Source organism: Trachinotus anak, unplaced genomic scaffold (assembly GCF_046630095.1).
Source record: "Trachinotus anak isolate AG129_WGS33_773 ecotype Australia unplaced genomic scaffold, CSIRO_AGI_Tana_v1 ptg000013l, whole genome shotgun sequence".
Taxonomy (NCBI): domain Eukaryota; kingdom Metazoa; phylum Chordata; class Actinopteri; order Carangiformes; family Carangidae; genus Trachinotus; species Trachinotus anak.
The window spans coordinates 8408466-8426882 of NW_027273864.1; the positions used below are offsets into that span (position 1 = coordinate 8408466).

The following is an 18417-nucleotide window of genomic DNA, read 5'->3' on the forward strand; positions in this document are numbered from 1 at the left end:
TCATTGTTCGCCGTTTTTTTTTTTTTTTTTTTAATTTTTATTGCAGAATTCTCTTTAAATAGCAGTAATAATCTTAAAACATGAGATAAAAATATGCCCCATTGCTTTGAGTACTGCAGTAACTACAAGCAAATGAGTAAACGAATACCCACGGAGGTTTTTCTCACACAAAATGAAGCACATGACAAAAAAAAAAAAAAAAAAAAAAAATCTCACTACTGGAACGGATAAAAAGAGGAACAACTGATTTACAAAAGCATTTTTTGAGAGTATCCTCTTGCTTTAAAACTGCCCATTAAGTTAATTAGTTGATTAAAAAAATTACTAATCAATGATACGAAATGGCTCATATCAATTGTAGCTGAATTTGTTTTAACCATACCCCCCATATGAGAGTTAAGGCTCATTCTGTGCAAATATACTGTATATTTAGAACATTAGCTCATTGCTTAACGTTGCTCATTGCAGAAAGTTAATTGCTCAATAAATTTTTTTTCTAATCACCCTGTTGCACTAGAAGATATTTGATTATATACAATATATACAAACATGCACCGTCATATTTGCATACCACCCAACAGTACATGGTTTTGCTTGTGCTTGCATTACAGAATCCTTGCACTGTAAACTGGTCTTTTACAGAAGCTTGAACAAGAAAGCAATTTACTTTCTTGAGATGAGGGACCCTTTTACATCTGTTAAGCAGACGTGTCAGTACAGTATGTGTCCAGTGTTCACACTAAAATCAAATCCCTCGTCTTGCAATGAATCAGTTTTACATTTCTTTCAAATCTACCATAATCTGTAAATATAGTTTAATGATACTTCTGGTGCACTTGCAAACTGTGTTTCTCATCTGTAACTTGTAGTTTTATCTGTGTGTAGATATTTAAATTGTTTAAATTAACAGGCCCAATCATCTCATAAGGATCCCAGTGCTTCAAGATACAGCTTGGAGCTTTTGGCGTGAAACTGATTTTCTGAAAAACAATGTTCGTTTTTAAGTGCTTCAATGTAAGTGGGCTGTCATAATCTGTGTGCACCCTCACCTGCACTAAAAATGTTGAAATAATCTTTTGAGTGAAATTAGATTTCAGTGTGAAATCACCAGAATCACCTCATTTCTGACTCCAGCAAACAATGACAGATGTTGACTATCAGATACCAAATATTCTGGGCCATAGTATGACAAGTAAAAGCCCTGATTCAGTGTTATTCCCCTTTTAGAGACAGCAGGGCAGGCTAGAGGTCATGAATGGACACAACAGACCAATGGAGTTAAGCACTGGTGCTCAGTCACTCTTTGTTTATGACAAAGAGGAAATGAAAGAACCAAGGCACTCAGAAGACACAACTGCAATTAAAAACAAGTAAAATGGCCTTATTAAAACATGCCTAGAAACCAATTTGTTTCATCTTAAAAGCATGTCCATGATGATGGATTAGATTAAAGTCAAAATGAGCTGGACTTCACTAAGGCTCTTACACTTATTTATGGTATAGAAGTGCCTTTTAGTCTTCTCTTTCAGTCCTCCCCTGTGCTGTGCTTTCCTAAAGGGCACCTTAACTGTTTCTCAACCAACGCATCTCTTCTTTGCTTTTTTTTTTTTTCTTCAAGAACCAGGAAAATGTTGCTTCATCCCTCTTATGTTCATGCTTGCCTGACACGATGTGGTATATGCAGGATTCTAAAGGATGTCCAGTGTAAGAAAAGTCAAAATGGTAAAATACAGTGTTTTCACAGGATTAATACACAGAACAGGATGTAATCATGTCCATTCGTCATTCCCCATCAGCTACGTAGCAAACTGTTGATAAAATGCCAGCTTGACCCTCTCAATGTGGTGGCACAGCTTGATGGCGGGTCCCAGCTTCAGGTCCATGCACTCCTGCACTGTTGGGAGGTTCAGCAGCAGCAGCGCTTGTCCGTCAATCTCCTACAAACACACATAAGTTCATAGGAGATGCATTTTCTATATATGGCTTGTTTTTGGCTCAACTTTCTAAAGCTGTTAAAATGTTTTGATGTGTGACTGTGGATACAGTACAACTGTGTAATTGTACTCATTGCAGTTGAGTGGAGTGAGCTCTCATCTAGAGTGGCCATTAAGTCTGTGAACATTTCTTACCTGATCCAAGAAAATCCTTGCGAGAGGTGCACAGTCAGTGGTCCTGATGAAGCGAACCACATCAGTAACGCTCCACTCCAGGGGGCTGGTGTCCAAACACAACTTCTGAGGAGGCTCAGTCTTTGAGGTCTATAAACACACAAGACAGGGTGAGTCAGACAGAGACTCGGAGATCTCCCAGCTGGAGTGGAAAGGCTCACTGCCTATTTTAACCCCTGAGAAGAGGGCTATCGGACCAAAACCTTTCTCAAAAGAAGCACAGGCTGTTTGAGTCTTGTTGATTTGTTTTGAGCCAAGTTTCCAGGTCACAGTGATACAGCAGTTAGAGAGAAATTTGTTTCTTTGAAGCAGGACAATGGGATAAAGTGGTGGAAACATTGTTGAAAATGTTGCTGAGCAACAAGTTATATTTAATGGGGGAGAGTGCAAGAAGATTTATTACGAGCTGGAATATCTACAGTATTCACTACAGGTATAGTGTTTGGAAACATTGCTATAAAAATACCAGAAGATAAATATTTTGAAACGTTTTCGGAATTTTGTGTTTGGGCAATAAATACTGCAAAAGTTGTTTTTTCTTTCATTACTTTTGGTGAGGGAGGGCGGTTCTCATCATCAGAGAAAGAGGGTGAGCGGGGTTTCCGGCGTCGGCGTGTGGGCCTTGGTGTTGCTGGTGGGGAGGGGGACGGCGTTGTGGGCTGAGATTTCCCAACAGATTGTTCAGAATCATCCTGGAGATCATCCTGCAGCTCTGAGCCAGAGTCTTCACTCAGCGAGTCATCCTCGTCTAAATCCTCTTCCTCTCCACTGCCCTGCGAGACAAAGATAAGGACAAAATAAAAGTAAGAACCAGAGGTAACAATGTTAGTTAACAATGATGCATCCTTTAAAGTGATGCTTAATGAAGAACGTGTGTGTGTGTGTGTGTGTGTTACCTGTGGAGATCCAGCAGGTGTGTTGTCCACGGAGGCTGAAGAGCGTCTCTTCTTATGGACAAAGAGCTGCTTCCTCCTCTTCCTCCTCCTCCCTCTTCTCTTCACTCCACCCTCCAGGTTGGAGTGGCCCCCGGGTGGGCGGCCAACGCGTTTACTCTTCTTCTTACCATAGTAATACGCTACAGACAAGACAACAGGCTTATCTTGTTGCATCTGTAATGTCTAAAGGATTTTTATATATTATTGAGAGAGACAGGAATTTTGTAGTGAGGCCAAATTAAGCGATCAAACTGAGTTTAACGTGTACTCCTTTATACATGTATTCTCTATGGGAAAAGTATTGTTAAATAGGCTGTTGGAGAGTATGTGCTGTCTGGATTGATATGAAAACATAAGAGACAAAAGAGAAAGAGTAATCATTTTTCTGTTGCTTTCAAATTGCATCAGTTTCTTAACCCCAAGACTGTGGTGCAGCTGCAGTACACATATCAACACATCTAAGACTAATAGAGCAGAGATGCCAATACTCACACACACATACCTGCTTATTCACTGGAAAAAATAACTTTTGTGCTGAATGAACAACTGACAAGCAAGTATTCATAGTTCTAACCCACCGATAGTCAGTCATTAGCTGTTATGTTCACTTCTTCATTGATAATCTGATAAATCTACAATCTATAGTTGTGTAAACCACCTACTGTATTTGGTCTTGGTGAGGACAGAGCAGTTCTCAGAGCAGCGCTCCAGAACCATCCGAGGTCCAAACAGGTTTGGGCAGCACTCTAGCTTGATGCAGGTTTTCCTGCAGAAGTCTGCCACACGGTCTGCAGTGCGGACGATTTCCACAGTGGCCCGGTAACTCTTTCCCTTGTACCTGACATTTGAAGAAAAGCAATGTTGAACAGTGAACCCACTGTGATCAATCTTTCATATTTCCACAGAATACTAAGCTGAAAAAATGCTGGGTAGGCCTTCAAGACAATAAGGCAAAATGTATCTAACTCTTCCCACTCACTTAAGCTCCTATTATGTTCATGTTTGATCAAACAAGGTTGTTACAACCAACAACATCTCTCATAAAAGTTACCCACATGGCACAAGCTAAATCCCTGCTGTACTGTAGTATCAGGAGCTTGTGCCAGGTTCCAGTGTCTAGATATTTATTCCCGTTTGTGTATTTAAGTACGTTTTTAATCTTGCATGTGTCCTAAAATAGGCCAGCTGTGAACACTTGTGATATTCCTACGGGTTTTCTAAAGAGCAGAGAATTTTGATTTGAGGATTAAATGGTTTTTTCTACTCACTTGGCTTTGAGTGTCTCTCCATGGCCTTGCCAGCGGCTCTCCTGGTCCAACTGCAGCTCCCTCAGCACACGGCTGGGCTTGTACGCCGAGTTTATCAGTAGAGTCAAGACCTTGATACAAGACATGCATAGAAATGCAACACTTATAGGTTGGTTACAGGTTGGACGGTGAGGTCTGCTGTTCTTTAGTGGTGCTATGTGTAGCCTTTCAACATTAAAAACTCAACATACACATTTTGAGACCAGACTTCCATTATCCTAAACAAATGAAAATGTTGATGGTAGTACATCAACAGCCGCTACTGGTCTCTACATTGTAGTAAACAGCTAAATTAGCCATCTCACCTCTTTGAGCACAAGAACGCAGTTTCCAGGGCCGATGAACTGAGGCAGCTCAGCGATGCGTCCCTTGTTAAGGTAAGGTCCTGAGAAACAGCGGTGGTTGAAGTAGATCTTGGGACAGCAGTATTTCCCGTTCCCCTGCCCTGCACGTGGACACGCAATGAGATACAACAACTTCACACAGTCAGTAGAGATAATATATTACAGCCTGGGATCCTCCACTGACACACACCACTCACCTGTTTCCGACTGGTTGGCCATCTGCTGCTTGACAGCATCAGGAGATGAAGACTTCGGGGGTGTTCTGCTGTGAAGAGATGAAAACTGAGTCAGATGTTGAAAGGTGGTTGGACTCCGTCCATTCAAACCAATAAACCAGTCAATACCCCCCCCCCCCCCCCGTACTCACTGTTTCTCTGGCTGCACCACAGCAATCTTCCTCTCTTTCTCAACTGAAAAACAAGGAATGATTCATGTGTGCCCAGTCACACTATTACAATATGTCACTAATTTGGTGGTCAGAGCAAAATAAAAAAAAAGACTGTATTATGTTCACCACAGCATTAGTAACAGTCTTGTTATGGCAGATGAGTGAAGACCATGACAGTCCACCATAATGACTTATTCCACACATTGTGTACCTGAGGGCTTGATGGGATAGACCAGTGGATAGCCATTTGTTTCACACCAGCTGACAGGGAAGATGTCAAGGGAGTCCACATGAACTATCAGCTCCGGCATCGGCTGCTTTAGTCCTGCACAAACACACACACAGAGGTTCTAGGAAATCCCTTTTAATACACAGCGAGCAGCGGTAAAAATGTCTCACACTACATTCAGCTAGAGCCACTAGAAGTAACATTATGTCTCTGTAAATGAATGCAAGTGTACACACACACACACACACACACACACACACACACACACACACACACACATCATTGTATTTTAAATGTGCAAAGACAAAACATATTCTTACTTATTCTTTTTATAACAAATGACATCGTTCTGTATGAAGTGTTTAAACATCAAAATGTCTTGTAATAAGGGAAAAACAAACCACAGAAATTATTTGCTTCCACTTGGAAGATCATCTGTGACAAAACACCAAATTAGGTTTTTAAGTTATTAAGTTTTTATCATCTTTGAAATGAGAAGCTGAATATTAACATGTTGTGTCTGAGGGGTGTGATACTTATTTGTGTCTCTCTATGAACTATATGAAAACAGTGATTGTGCGTATGAACTGGATGTAATGTGCAATTATCCCGGTTTCTAACATTCCTGTCTTCTCCACTGAAGAGAGAAAATCACCTGCTCAACTAGGAAGGCTGGACATTTAGATTAGATGCACATGGGTTAATGTTCGACACGTCATTGTCCCATTGTCTGTGCTATTGGACTGCACAGAAGTTTCTATCTATTTTCATCTACTAAAATAAACACATATTCTGTCAGTACCCTATCTCACCTTCTAGGCTGAGCCAAATATATTGCCCTTTGACCCTGGTGACTGTTGCCACATGAATGTTCTCAGGTGACAACGGGTTGACAGCCTCCAGTTTCATGGCCTCTTTGAAGATGTGGTCACACTGCTCCTGGCAGGTAAACAGAGAGGGGAAAAAACTGTGAGAGCTATTTCACAGCCGTGGATGTTTGTATGTTGTGTGATTTTGATCCACTATGAAATCGCCACATATTCGCTCTCTGATAAAGCGGAGAAAAGTCACAGTGGGTCAGCTGTTAACAAACCATCACATTGCAGAAACATGGTTTCAGCACAAGCATTTGATTTATCTGTCATTCAAACAGGCAGTCTCATTTCCCACATGTTGTCTTTCATGATAGGCAGATGTTACAGCAACAAAAATATTCCAGCAGAGATTGCAGTATATGTAGATATATTTTCTCATTGTATAAAGCTGCAAGGTTGAAAAAAGAACATATCTGCTGTAGACAGAGCACTGAACTAAGCTGTGCTCAACCTGTGTTTCCTAACATGAGGCTGATCAGTCCTGAACTCTTGCCGCACCAAACCTGGTGATTTGCAATGTGCACGTGCTAAGCTATGTACACAAGAAACGGCACATGGTAGACATCAAAATTTAAAGGCTGCTCTGGAAAATTTGAAATTTCTACTGTTGATTTTTTAAATCTAAATGACATGATACAGTATACAAGGTGATTTTTTTTGTTTCATTAAAAAAATCACAATCCACATAACAACAACAACTAACAATTAAAAATGATCAATAAAAAAACAACATATTATTACTATAATATTAGTGTTAAAAAAAAAAAAAATCACATTTAAATTTCATTTTGACAATGACCTGTGGAGAAGACAAAATGCACTACGAGTTGGTTATTAGCTTTTCTTCACTGCACAGCTCATGTTACAAGTATGAGTCTAACCAGCATCTGATCCTGAACTGCTTGTGTTTTTTTAATACTAAAGCCTGAGCAGTGTGAACCTGATGTGAAAGGGGTAAAATGTAGGTTGACTTACAGTTGGGAAGCAATGCTGAGGAGCAGCCTCAGCCTCACACTGTTTCAGATAATCTGCCCAGTCAAAGTCTGGACCCTGGTATCCTGTACACGATGAAGAAGACAGATAGACAGAAAGAGATAAACAAGGGCAAATAAAGGAACCAAATTAAGTCAGGGAGAGAGAAGCATGATCTAATCACTGTCATTCCTTACTCTCTGATATCACATATATTTGATAAAAATAAGTGGTTATCAAGCAACAATGTTTGACAGAGCAGACCTGGTGGGGGGGTGAGAGAGAGCCCATTTTTGAGGCTCCACTGAGCAGGGAAGATCCCTGGACTGTCTCTGTGACACAGGAAGGACCGCCCTGCAGCTTCTGACTCCTCAATACCGCAAAGATCGTCCATCGTCACTTGGAAGTACTGCTCATCGAACACCTGAAGAACAGAGGAAGTCAATTTGGGACACTTCCAGACATTTGTCATTAGCAATCACCATCTGATTTGTTTTTCTGAGTCACACCACAGACTGTGTCCAGCTGATTGCAAAGTCAAGGAGATCTGTTGGGACTAGTGGTTAAACAGCTAAATTCTGAAATCCAGCGAATAGCGTTTCAGCCATGCTGAGGCATGTAGGGAACTAATCCTAGCTACAAAGTAAAGACAGTTTGGTAATGAAGATAGAAAGCATAAAATCTAAGGCCAATAAATATCAAACAGGAGGAAAAACATTGCAGCATAGCAGAGACAGATTTGATAGGAAAGTCTGTTACCTTGGTGACAGTGGCAGGCCTGATGGAAATAGGAGCAGCAGGGTCAACAGCCTCCAGTTTCATCCCTTCTTTGAAACAATGAGCAGCGATGGTAGGCTGTTCCTGAGACAAACAGCACACACATACATACACTCATCTTCAAATGCTCAGCACGTAGAAATGTTTCAGCACCCAGTCTGGAGGAGAATGTCACAACTCTTTGCTTAATGCATAATTATCAAATCTTAACTAGCGGATCAACAGAGAAATGTTTGTGTCAGGAGGCATAAATAAGAGCAGGGTGGGTAGTACCTTACTGAACTCTGCAGTCAGAGCTTCATCCTGAGGCAGGTCACTGATCCTCTGTCTCACCTCCTCCCACTCTTCCTCTGTCCGCAGTGCCAACAGATCTGACACAAGCAAACACACAAATGAGCTGCTGAAGAGCAAATCCTGACTTCCTGATGACTGCAGCATCAATTAATCATCAATGGCATATTAAAATTAAAACATCCATTTGAATTTTACTCTGCACACGTTCTTATTTGAATGAATCAAACCTGTATATCTGAGTGTCTAACTGCATGTCATCTTGTTCTTATCTACCCCTCCACCCTCCAAGGTCCCCACAACTAATTAAACAAGCAAAAAAATCCTCCACAATTTCACAACCACAAAACACACGAACTTCTTAACACAGGGCACTAGGTTCCAGGTGGCCTTATTAGCAAGACAATGTGCAGAATTAATAAGGCTCCACTCTGGCTGTTACCTTTCATTGGATATAAAAATGCGTTATATTTTTCCAATGACTTTACCTTTAACATTATGACATTACTTTTAGTGCTCACTAGATTCTGTTATTAACTTGCAAAAGCGGGGTATCAGGTATTAAAAAACCCTACAATTTTAGCAATAACAGCCGGAAATTAAATATCAATAAGGGTTTAGCTGCAGTGGCACCAGAAGGTGGATCAGCTTTGTCAGTAAAGAGATACAGCCTGCGGTGCTTCTTACATCTTGCATATTAACAAACTTTATTCACTTGAAGAGTATTAGCAAATCGTGGCCCTGAAAACAATGGTCTATCTAATCCTGCATGGAAAATCTATTTCAAGGTCTAGTGGGATACCATTACGTTTTGAATATTAGTGTATTTTCTTCACTATGCACTTGCCAAAGTAAAATGTTAATATACTGCACAAAATGTGAATGCATACAATAAAATGACAGATCTGATTGAGCAAGTATGAGTAAACATGGGATAATATGATGTTTTTTTGAATAATTAGTTGTAAAACATTGGATGCGATGCAGTGACTCTACATAAATGACAGTGTAATAGGCAATAATACGCTTATACTATACAAACGGATATGTAACCAGTCCATGTGAATTTTCCTTGTGTCCTTCCATCTGAAACTATTACTCATGCCTGCTTTGGCAGCAAAGATCTAGACATAATTTTTCCTTTCTTCCTTTTGTTTCTACATATAAAATCTGACCTGTGTCAGTGCCACTGACCTGAGGGAGGCCTGAGGGTACAGCCATGCTCTTTGGCCCAGCCTGGTGGGTGGAGGCGTGGGTGGAGGTAAAAGAGCCAGACAGTTGCGGGTGTGTCCGGGAGGCCTTCAGTGCCCACGAGGCGCAGCTTCAGCCTCCCTCCAACATTCTCCTCCACCTCAGCAGCCCAGGCCAGCCCCGAGTCAGCACTGTCCTGAAGCTCCACGTAGCAGCCTGCACACAGGAGCTCCACTGGGTCTCTACCACGCTGAGGCTGTGGGGTTGGGGATGGGGGGTGGGGGACAAACCCAAATGAAAACACACCTAGGCAAGGCAACGAATTTGTACTGAGAGAGAATGCACTGCATGACTAAGTGGCAGAACTGAAGCACGGTCACTGAAAGCAAACTAATGGCTCTAAAGAATTTCACAGGCTGTTCCTAAAGCCTTGGTGCTGTAAACAAAAGCTCAGAGCCTTGGGTTTTGTAGACTTCAGGCTGGATATACATGCCAGACCTCAGAAGAGATATAAAATCGAATTCAGTTTAAGTCCACATTTCTTCCAACTGACATTTTAAGTCCTGTCTTTTTGCCATTTCAAAATGGGAATTGCAAACTAGCTATATGCTTGGAGATTTAAGTTTAAAGGACATAACAAACAACAGTGAAACAAGACATGACAGTTGTACAGTGTGTGCATGTGTGTGTGTGTGGAGACTGCAGAGTCACGATTCTGATCACCTGAGGGTAAAACTGTCAACTTGGTGCTTTTCTTGTCAGCTGTATTTACCGAACTTGCCTCCCCACTTAAACAATAATGGGAAAAGTCTGACTTCATTGTTACAACCTCAACTGTTTTATTTATGGCATTATGTGTTTTTAAAATTGTCAGATGAATCATATAAGTACAGATAGAGGACAACGTTCATGGCACAGACAGAGACAGACAAAAGCTAATGCCACACCCTGGATGTGAATGTATTCTAAAGAAGGACAGTTGCTTTGTTCCCCTGCCTCACCAATTCCAGCAGGTTGGCAGGCACGCTGCACTCCTCAGCCAGCGCCCTTTCCAGCAGAGCTTCCCAGTCCTGGTGCTTCTCACGCACACCTGAGGAAGATCACATACATACAGCGTTTAGTTTATTCACCAAACAACCAGGAGGGCTCAGGAAACACCACAAACACAACACACTCTGACCATTCTCCCTCAGCGTCGGCTAATAAATAAGAAAAACTACAGGAATTCATCATAAACAACAGATGATCACATAATAGGATCTTCATACCGTGAACAATGTGCTTCTGTGTTATCTGTCAGCGACCATATCCAGAACACAGTAAACAAGTATTTTGGCTGCTCTGGTATTTCATTCCATAATATTTCTCTGCTTCAATACGTTAATATATCTAGTTATTAAGTGGTAATATAGGGTGGCATTAATTACCAATTTACATAATAAAAATACCAAAATTGCTTCAGCACTTAGCATCAAAAACTGTGACGCTCTTGTCATTTTTCCAGCCATGAAACTAGAACATCAGGTGCAAAATACAAGCATTTTCACCTGGAGCAGAATCGTATTGGGAGAACAGATACATTCATTACTCCTCATTATGCTGAACAACAGTGTAATTACTTAAGTAGATTTCCACCATCAAATAGCATTTTGACAACATGTGCATGATATGAAAAACTAAGTGACTTCTCCGCTGCTCATCTGTTCCTGAGGCACTCAGAAAAAGACAACAAATCCTAAAGCAGGGTGTGAAATTACACAAAAATATCAATAGAAATATGTATAAACTTGACATCTGCAATTTGTCAAATTTACAAAATAAAACTATGAATATTGTTTGTTGATCCTCTGCACATCAGCCATTTTTTTATTTTACAGGAAAGGCACCATGCAACCCTTGACAGTCAGTAGGTGGATTACAGCTTAAACATTACGTCTCATAACTAAGAAACAGACCCTGCCAACCCCAGCCATGCCTCACCCTCAGGGGCCCTCATGGTCTTGCCGTGCTGGCGGCTCCAGCCCAGCGGGTGGAGGTCTGCCGTCATGATGTCACACCAGAAATCGGCACGCCGGTCATCCTGGTATCCCTCATAGCGTAACAGCAGCAGCTGGCCACATGTAGTTATGATGTTGGCGACCCAGTAGGGACCGTTGGGCTCTGAGCGCACACACACCTCCAGCTTCATGCCCGGAGTCAGCCCGGTCTGTAGACCCTGGTCCACCTGAGACAGGGACAGAAGAACAGAGAAACATTGAGTCACTCATGTCATGAAAGAGTTCAAGTTAAACCAATTTCAGTTTTACACAAAAAAACCAACAAAAGTGCACAAAGAAAAGAAAAGAAAAGAAATTTTACTCTATGCTGTTATTGACTTTTATTCCAATTAAACCAACCTGCCAGTTTGCATCAGGAGTCAAGTGTGAGAGGTCCCATGTTATACACATGTTTAGTTTTATGTGTTGAAGATAAGAAGATATATTTGTGGTTTTACATATTTTAAGTCTCCTCTCTCACACCTCTGTCTGGAGCTCTAGTAAGAACAGGGATTTGTGTGTTGTCTCTTAGCCCCTCTGTTGATTGGATGACTGTTTTCTGAGTGATGCAGGCCAACCACATGTAATGGATTGTAGCCTACTACTGTAGGTTGGGAAAAATATAAATGCAAATGACAATGAGATGAACACATGTTCCAATTTGGACTAAAAAGTTTCTGTATTTCAAAAAAAATAAGCTTTAACCACTGGTCTCTAATATTACAGCCCTTGGGAAGGCTGTGCAATGATCTCATATCAAGTGATTGTGCAGTGTTTGACATTTTTCCGTCTTGTAGCTTGTTAGCCTGCTGACCACATGGTGTTGTGTTGTTAATAAAGCACCTTCACCTGTTTATGATCAAAAAAGACATCATCTCACTTTCTACATGGGTCCTTTAAAACTGTTACTTGTAGAAGTTTTGTTACAACTGGTGACGCTACAGTGACTTGTGTGTTAATGTGTTAAATTAAATGTGTGTTAAAACTGTTTCTTAGAGACCCCTTTACACACTACTAAGGGCTTTACCCTCAAACACATTCTATACACGTGAGCCATGGTTTCAGATTGAATACATGGTTTGAAACAATATACCATTGGCTTGAAATTTGGTAAGCATTTTACACAGAAGCTAAGTCATCGATTATGAGCAGCTGGCAGAAGCTTATCCAGAGATGTGTGTTAGCTGGGAGGGTTGTCAGCACCCACATGTTTGAAGGCGTGATGGGGGACAGACACGGTTCCAGTCTCCTCCAGGTAGTCATCCCAGTTGAAGTCACACACATCCTGAGCAGAGTCTCCATCTGGAAAACACACACACATAAAAACATTGCTCCTTTCCAAACTGCTTTCCAATATTTTATCTTACTCATTTCACGCAGCTGTTCACAGAGTAGTTCTTACCAGACTCCAGTGACTCCCGACTCATGCTGGTGCCCCCTCAAGGCCAAGACAAGGAGCTCTGTGGAGGAACAGAGGAGGATTATTATTATCCTGTGAGAGTAAATGAATGAGTACTGGTCCAAAACTGTGGTGACGCAGAGAAGAAAACATGGAAATGAAACTATTGCACTGAGCCACCCACCTCACAGTCACAGCCGTAGACCTCAACATTTATCAATAATCTCTGAGCTCACTACTGTTTTCAACAACTGTAAGCTTAATGAGACAGGTGATACCGCTGGCTTGTAACGGCCCGCTCAGCACTTCACAAGCCAAACTGTATCAGCAAGAAGGCACACAAAGAACTGGGAATCATGGTCTTACTCTAGCTGGCTACAGTACACCACTTAAAATACAAGACATCTAACAGCAAAAAAAATGTGTTACTAAAAATAAACAAAAATACCACAAGTCAGCATTCAAATTTTTATTTATAAACCAGCAATCGTGACACTATCCAGCAGGAAAAAAAACTATCTTAAGCCACGCTCCACACTCAAGAACGACAATTCAACAGCTTTCACTTGAAAACCCTGCTTCAAAGCCAAAATGATAAGAATTTGCATTTGTTCAAATTCTTCAGGCATCTAAAATCAAGGACTGTCTTGATAATAGAGCTGTTGATATAACAAATCTTTGGTTCAGTTACAACATTAATATTCAGGGGCTTCTATGAGGTCCTGGTCTCAGTCAATACAAACCTGGAGAAGTGCTGAATAAAATCACAAATTACATGCTGCATATTTGCCGTTCATTAGGGCAGCACAGGCTACCACCTAAGCAACACACCAGATGGTATGTGATCGGGGAAATATATTAAACTATGCTAATCTCATCCAGCCTCACCTCTACTTGTGAAACTCATTAGGGCTTATCTTTTAAAAACCGTAGTCTAATACCTTTTCCTGCCCCGATGTAAAGATTCAAACAGCGCCTTGACATGAATGTGGACACACACATCAAACTGTGACACATCAAACTGACCCGCAGCATTGTGAAAAGCTGATGCAATAAGTTAACGCAACAAGAGAGATGGCGTGAATGAGAAGGGAGTGCTGGTTGTGACAACAGTGAAGAGAGCCCTGTATGGGATGCTGAAGATAGCTGCTCTGTCACAGCAGCTCCATTCAGCTGGCCTGTCAGGCTCGTCTTTGTCACGTCTGACGTCTCTATTAAAACCAGGGCCGCCATCAGAATCTACCCCCTCCCGACCACCGGACTGCCACCGCGACCCCCGTGCTCTGTTGGGATCAGCGCCGCCTTTCACCCCTCGACCCTGCCCCAGACACCCTCTGTCTTTCTCCCCCTCCCTCCGACACATACATACACACACCAGAGGGCCTCATTGTCCCTGGGGGTCACACTCCTAGCACAAGAGTGAAGGAAAAAAAGAGCTAAAGTTAAGAGGCTATATTCCAACACCTGATGCCAACATTTTTACATATTAGGCCATTTATGTATTCAAGGTAAAGTGGATTCTGTTTCTACTTCAGTTCCCGGGACCTTCTTCTCCAATCAATTTCAGGGTTTTTCTTTGTTTGTGAACATTTTTGATTCAATTTAAACAAAATGAAAATGACGCAGTCCTTCTCACAAGCATAAAATTGTGTCTGTGTTTGAGTAATGCCTCTAAGTGACACTCTGATTGCAACATTTCTGACGACTGTCGAAAAAACTAAAGAAAGCTTTCAATATTCGCTCCGACTTTATTGACTGCAGCACTTAACTTTGTAGAACAGCACAGGAAGAAAAGCAACTTCCCCTCTTTCATATACAGTAAATGGTCTGTGAGGACCACAGCTATCAGCAGTCTGCCTGAATCTGTCTGTACCACCCGAGACTCTGACTGAACCTGAAAGAGAAAGGGCTAAATATGCACACACCCCCGCAAACACGCAAACACACACACACACACACACACACACACACACACAACTGAAAGCCACGTTACACTCTATACAAGCGCTTACTGAATCATATTCACTTAGCATGCGATTGAGCATTTCTAAACAAGCCTTCCTGAACCTGGGGTCCCTGGACAGGAAATGGAATCAGACAAAATATACATTCACACACATTGTACATGAAATAAAATCAAAGTCAGCTTTCAATAAAATGAAATTATGCACTGAAACATTTCCCCAAACACTATTTAATGGCACTCTGCTGATCACCAGTAGATGACTTTACATTACAAGCAGTAATGTAGCGGAAAATTAGTATGTCCTCCTGCTCGTGTCCACACTCTAATATATGTTAAACCTATTTTCAGAAAAGGACTTATTGATATCATTTCCACTGTTACCATGAAGTGTAATTAATTTGTAGCGCTAAAAAGCTTAAAGAGATGGTTCAACCAAATTACACAACCACACTGTCTCACTTACCCGTATCAGTGTCTAACTTTCAAAGAGCTATATACTGCGTAGTTTCGGTTTTATGGATACAGGTTTTGACACATCAGTCTTTGATATTTCTGCCTTTGCCACAACATGAGGGAGGTGAATTGAATTTTGTTTGCAGCGCTCACAGCATTGAAAATTGCATTAAAAAAATTCAGCAACATTGTGTCTTTCAACAAACTCTAAACAATCGACAGACTTTTCAGTGAACAGAACATTTCTTCAGTAGAAAGAAGTTCCATTGAAGTCTGCTGTTTTTAAACAGGGGCATTGTTTCTGCAAAGGGATGCTGCTGATGAATTTTAATATGTCAACTCTACACAAACAAAATGTTATTCTTCTCCATTTTATTCAGGTGATGGCAGAAATTTCCCCTACAGATGTCTCAACACCATAAAACCAACCCCATCTGGCTGATGGGTCAATAGCACAATAGGCCTATAGGTATGTGGGAAAACATGTCTTTTTGTTATTTGGCTGCAATGATTCCCAAAAAGGTTGGTAACTAAAGCTGAAGTAGTCGTCACTTCTGCAAATGATATGATAGAATTGAGAACTAAACTATTATGCAGCACAGTGGAGGTTCCCATCAGGTTTCTCCTCTGCTTTTTAACTCCCAAAGTGATTTAAATAACTTTAAAGGCCTCAATATGGACATTATGGTTGGCAACAAGGGGTTGCACTGAAACACAACAAATAAGAGTTGGCCTGCTCAGTGGTAATCCACCAGCTCCGCCTGCCCTGCTGTATAACTTGAGACCAAACAGGATGCAGCACTGAAAGAAAAAAAAAAAAAACAAAACCCCACATTTCTTCCACACAGCACGAATAAATAACAACACTATTTCGTTCAACTGGCCCATTCAGTAACAAAAATGCTGCTGGTTGCCATTGCATAGCGGCACGTCAACTGGAGCAGCGCTGCCAGCGGATCACTCAAGTTGCACAATAGGGAAGTTAAGAGCCAGAGGAAAAAATAGGTTGCAATAAGTCAACGAGGAATATGACAACAAAATGACAGCCCGAGCATCACCCCGTTTATCAGACCTTAAAAAAAAAAAAACTAAAACCAAAAAGCCTTTATAAACACACGAGTTTATGTAGCCTATTTGGTGAGAGCTACGCAGAAACACACATCGGCTGAGGTCGTGCAACCTTCATTATATAAGACTTCGACATTATAAATATACGGAGTTATTCGAGGGCATCTCACTGGAAATTTCCACACAATTCGTGAAGTGGAACTACCTTGAGACTGCACCGCTTGCACAGACTGACCGCAGCATTCAGAAACAGAGATGGGCCATTAACGCGATGGCTTTGCAGAGAGACACTACAGCGCCCACGGTCCAACTTTCACTCTGAGGGGAACATGACGGACAGCGATGAAGCGAATGATCCGACCGCTGCCTAATAAAAACACACGCAGTCCTAAATGCATAACGGTCGTGTGAGGCTCATCGGACACATGGTACAATCGCCTGTGTCCGAGTCAAGTTACTGAACGTCACGGCTTGAGCAATAAGAGCAGGCTGACGAGCAATAAGGGCGCTTACACTCGACCGAACCCGACTCATCTTTTTGAGAGACGGGAAAAAAGACGAACGCACCACCACAATACAAAACACCGTTAGGAATTTGTAACAAACAACACAGAGTATGTGAATATTTAGTCGCAAAATTCGCCTCTTACCGCTAAGTAGTTTTTCCAAGTCGGTTTTTAGATGCCGTTCCTCTCCGCCTGCTCGCTGGCAGCGATGTTAAGCTCACGGGAATAAAAACGGGGACTTCCGGTTGGAAGTTTCAAAATACAACGGTTGGAAGAGCGGACGTTCCCTCTGTCGCCGGGGCAACGGTGGGGCTTTTCGTCTCGAGGATGAAACCTCAGCACTTCCGGTGTCGCCCTGGCAGCGCCTCACGAGCTTGACGCACTTCTCGTTCACGACCTCATTCCAATATGGCACAAATGGCCACTGCGCATGTTCTGCCGCCTATATGCCTCTGAGCCCGGCTACATCACACTGACTTCCATCTTCACACACACAATAAAATATCACACAACCAGAATCAAGACTAATGTCTGTAGGACGAACAAAAGAAAAGAAAAAGAGCAGAGGGATCTCTGCCTGCCTTCATTCTTGTAAACATGGGGTGAAACTGATCAGTCGTTCAAGGCTTTTATCCCCAGCAGAATCAACACTTAGTTAATGGTTGAGCTGGAATTAATTGCACAAATCATCGACCCACTTTCGATAAGTGGAGTGGGTTTTTTTTGCCACGAAAAAGCCATTCGTTCAGTAACGAAGTTGTACATATACCGTGTTCTTGAAGATGACCTCGAGTTGCTTAATTTCTCTTCGGTGTAATATTTGTGAACTAAATGAAATATGCCACGATGCGCCATAGAGGCTGAACGGACCACTACTTTTAAAATAAATCACAACAGCGTCCCATCATAATGACCGGATGGAAATCCTGTGTGTCACTGCTGGCACGATACTTCTGCTGCACAGGGATCTCAAGTCGGGTTTTTGGAGGAGAGGGCGGGAGAAACTGCTGGAAATATGCGTTGACACTGTGGGTGCAATGCTCAAAGTCCATCTGTTTTATATTCTAAACGTCATTTCTTTATAAAAACAAGTGTATTTCTTATTTTGGAAAGCGTTTCCAGGAGCACACACGCCTCATCCGTTGCCTGAAACAGGTTTTGCCGCTCACTTGGAGCATAAATAGGGTGCTGCTCATAATCCTCCACAATAGACCAACCCTTCGGATGCCTATTATAACAAAAGAAAAAAAATACCCGCGTTTTGTATCCGTTGAGGTGGAAACAGTACAATAAATGTGGGCTGCAGAAAAGCGATCGGATCTTGCACGAACAGTCGAAACAATCGGAGATCCATGAATAAATCAAAAAGGGGGAGGCATTTACTCCCAAATTCATTCAGTCATTGTGTTAAAGTGAAAAGGTGCTCCCTCTGTAAAGCTCTCTAACAGAAGACTGTTAAACTATTGTAAGGAATTTAGGTTTAGAAAATATACATGCCATAGTAAAAAAAAA

At 41.6% G+C, this 18417-nt stretch overlaps 1 protein-coding gene across 3 annotated transcripts; it reads right to left on the reverse strand.

The window, feature by feature from the left end:
* Window positions 1-13: 13 nt before the first annotated feature.
* sfmbt1 (Scm like with four mbt domains 1) lies at window positions 14-17471 on the reverse strand. Of its 3 annotated transcripts, none has more exons than XM_071495124.1 (21): window positions 17050-17471; window positions 12916-12973; window positions 12721-12815; window positions 11458-11701; window positions 10479-10567; window positions 9481-9733; window positions 8269-8366; window positions 7978-8079; window positions 7483-7642; window positions 7222-7304; window positions 6184-6310; window positions 5354-5467; window positions 5122-5164; window positions 4952-5016; window positions 4716-4855; window positions 4372-4481; window positions 3766-3941; window positions 3065-3243; window positions 2717-2941; window positions 2130-2258; window positions 14-1937 (listed from the first exon to the last, which is right to left on the reverse strand). In XM_071495124.1, the coding sequence occupies exons 2-21, from the start codon at window positions 12938-12940 to the stop codon at window positions 1797-1799; spliced, it is 2598 nt and encodes an 865-aa protein (XP_071351225.1). In that variant the 5' UTR covers window positions 12941-12973; window positions 17050-17471; the 3' UTR covers window positions 14-1796. The 3 variants fall into 3 exon arrangements, with proteins under 3 accessions (XP_071351225.1, XP_071351223.1, XP_071351224.1); XM_071495122.1 differs by having other exon boundaries at window positions 4952-5019; window positions 17050-17469; XM_071495123.1 differs by lacking the exon at window positions 17050-17471 and adding an exon at window positions 16605-16990 and having other exon boundaries at window positions 4952-5019.
* Window positions 17472-18417: the final 946 nt, after the last annotated feature.

Excerpts from the sequence above, each read along its gene's own strand:
- sfmbt1 (XM_071495122.1), bottom strand. The coding sequence starts at position 12,940 with ATGAGTCGGGAGTCACTGGAGTCTG. Across the intron at positions 7,305-7,482 it reads CTCTCTCACCCCCCCACCAG|GATACCAGGGTCCAGACTTT; the intron begins GTCTGCTCTGTC and ends CATCGTGTACAG. Across the intron at positions 6,311-7,221 it reads CTCAGCATTGCTTCCCAACT|GAGCAGTGTGACCACATCTT; the intron begins GTAAGTCAACCT and ends TTTACCTGCCAG.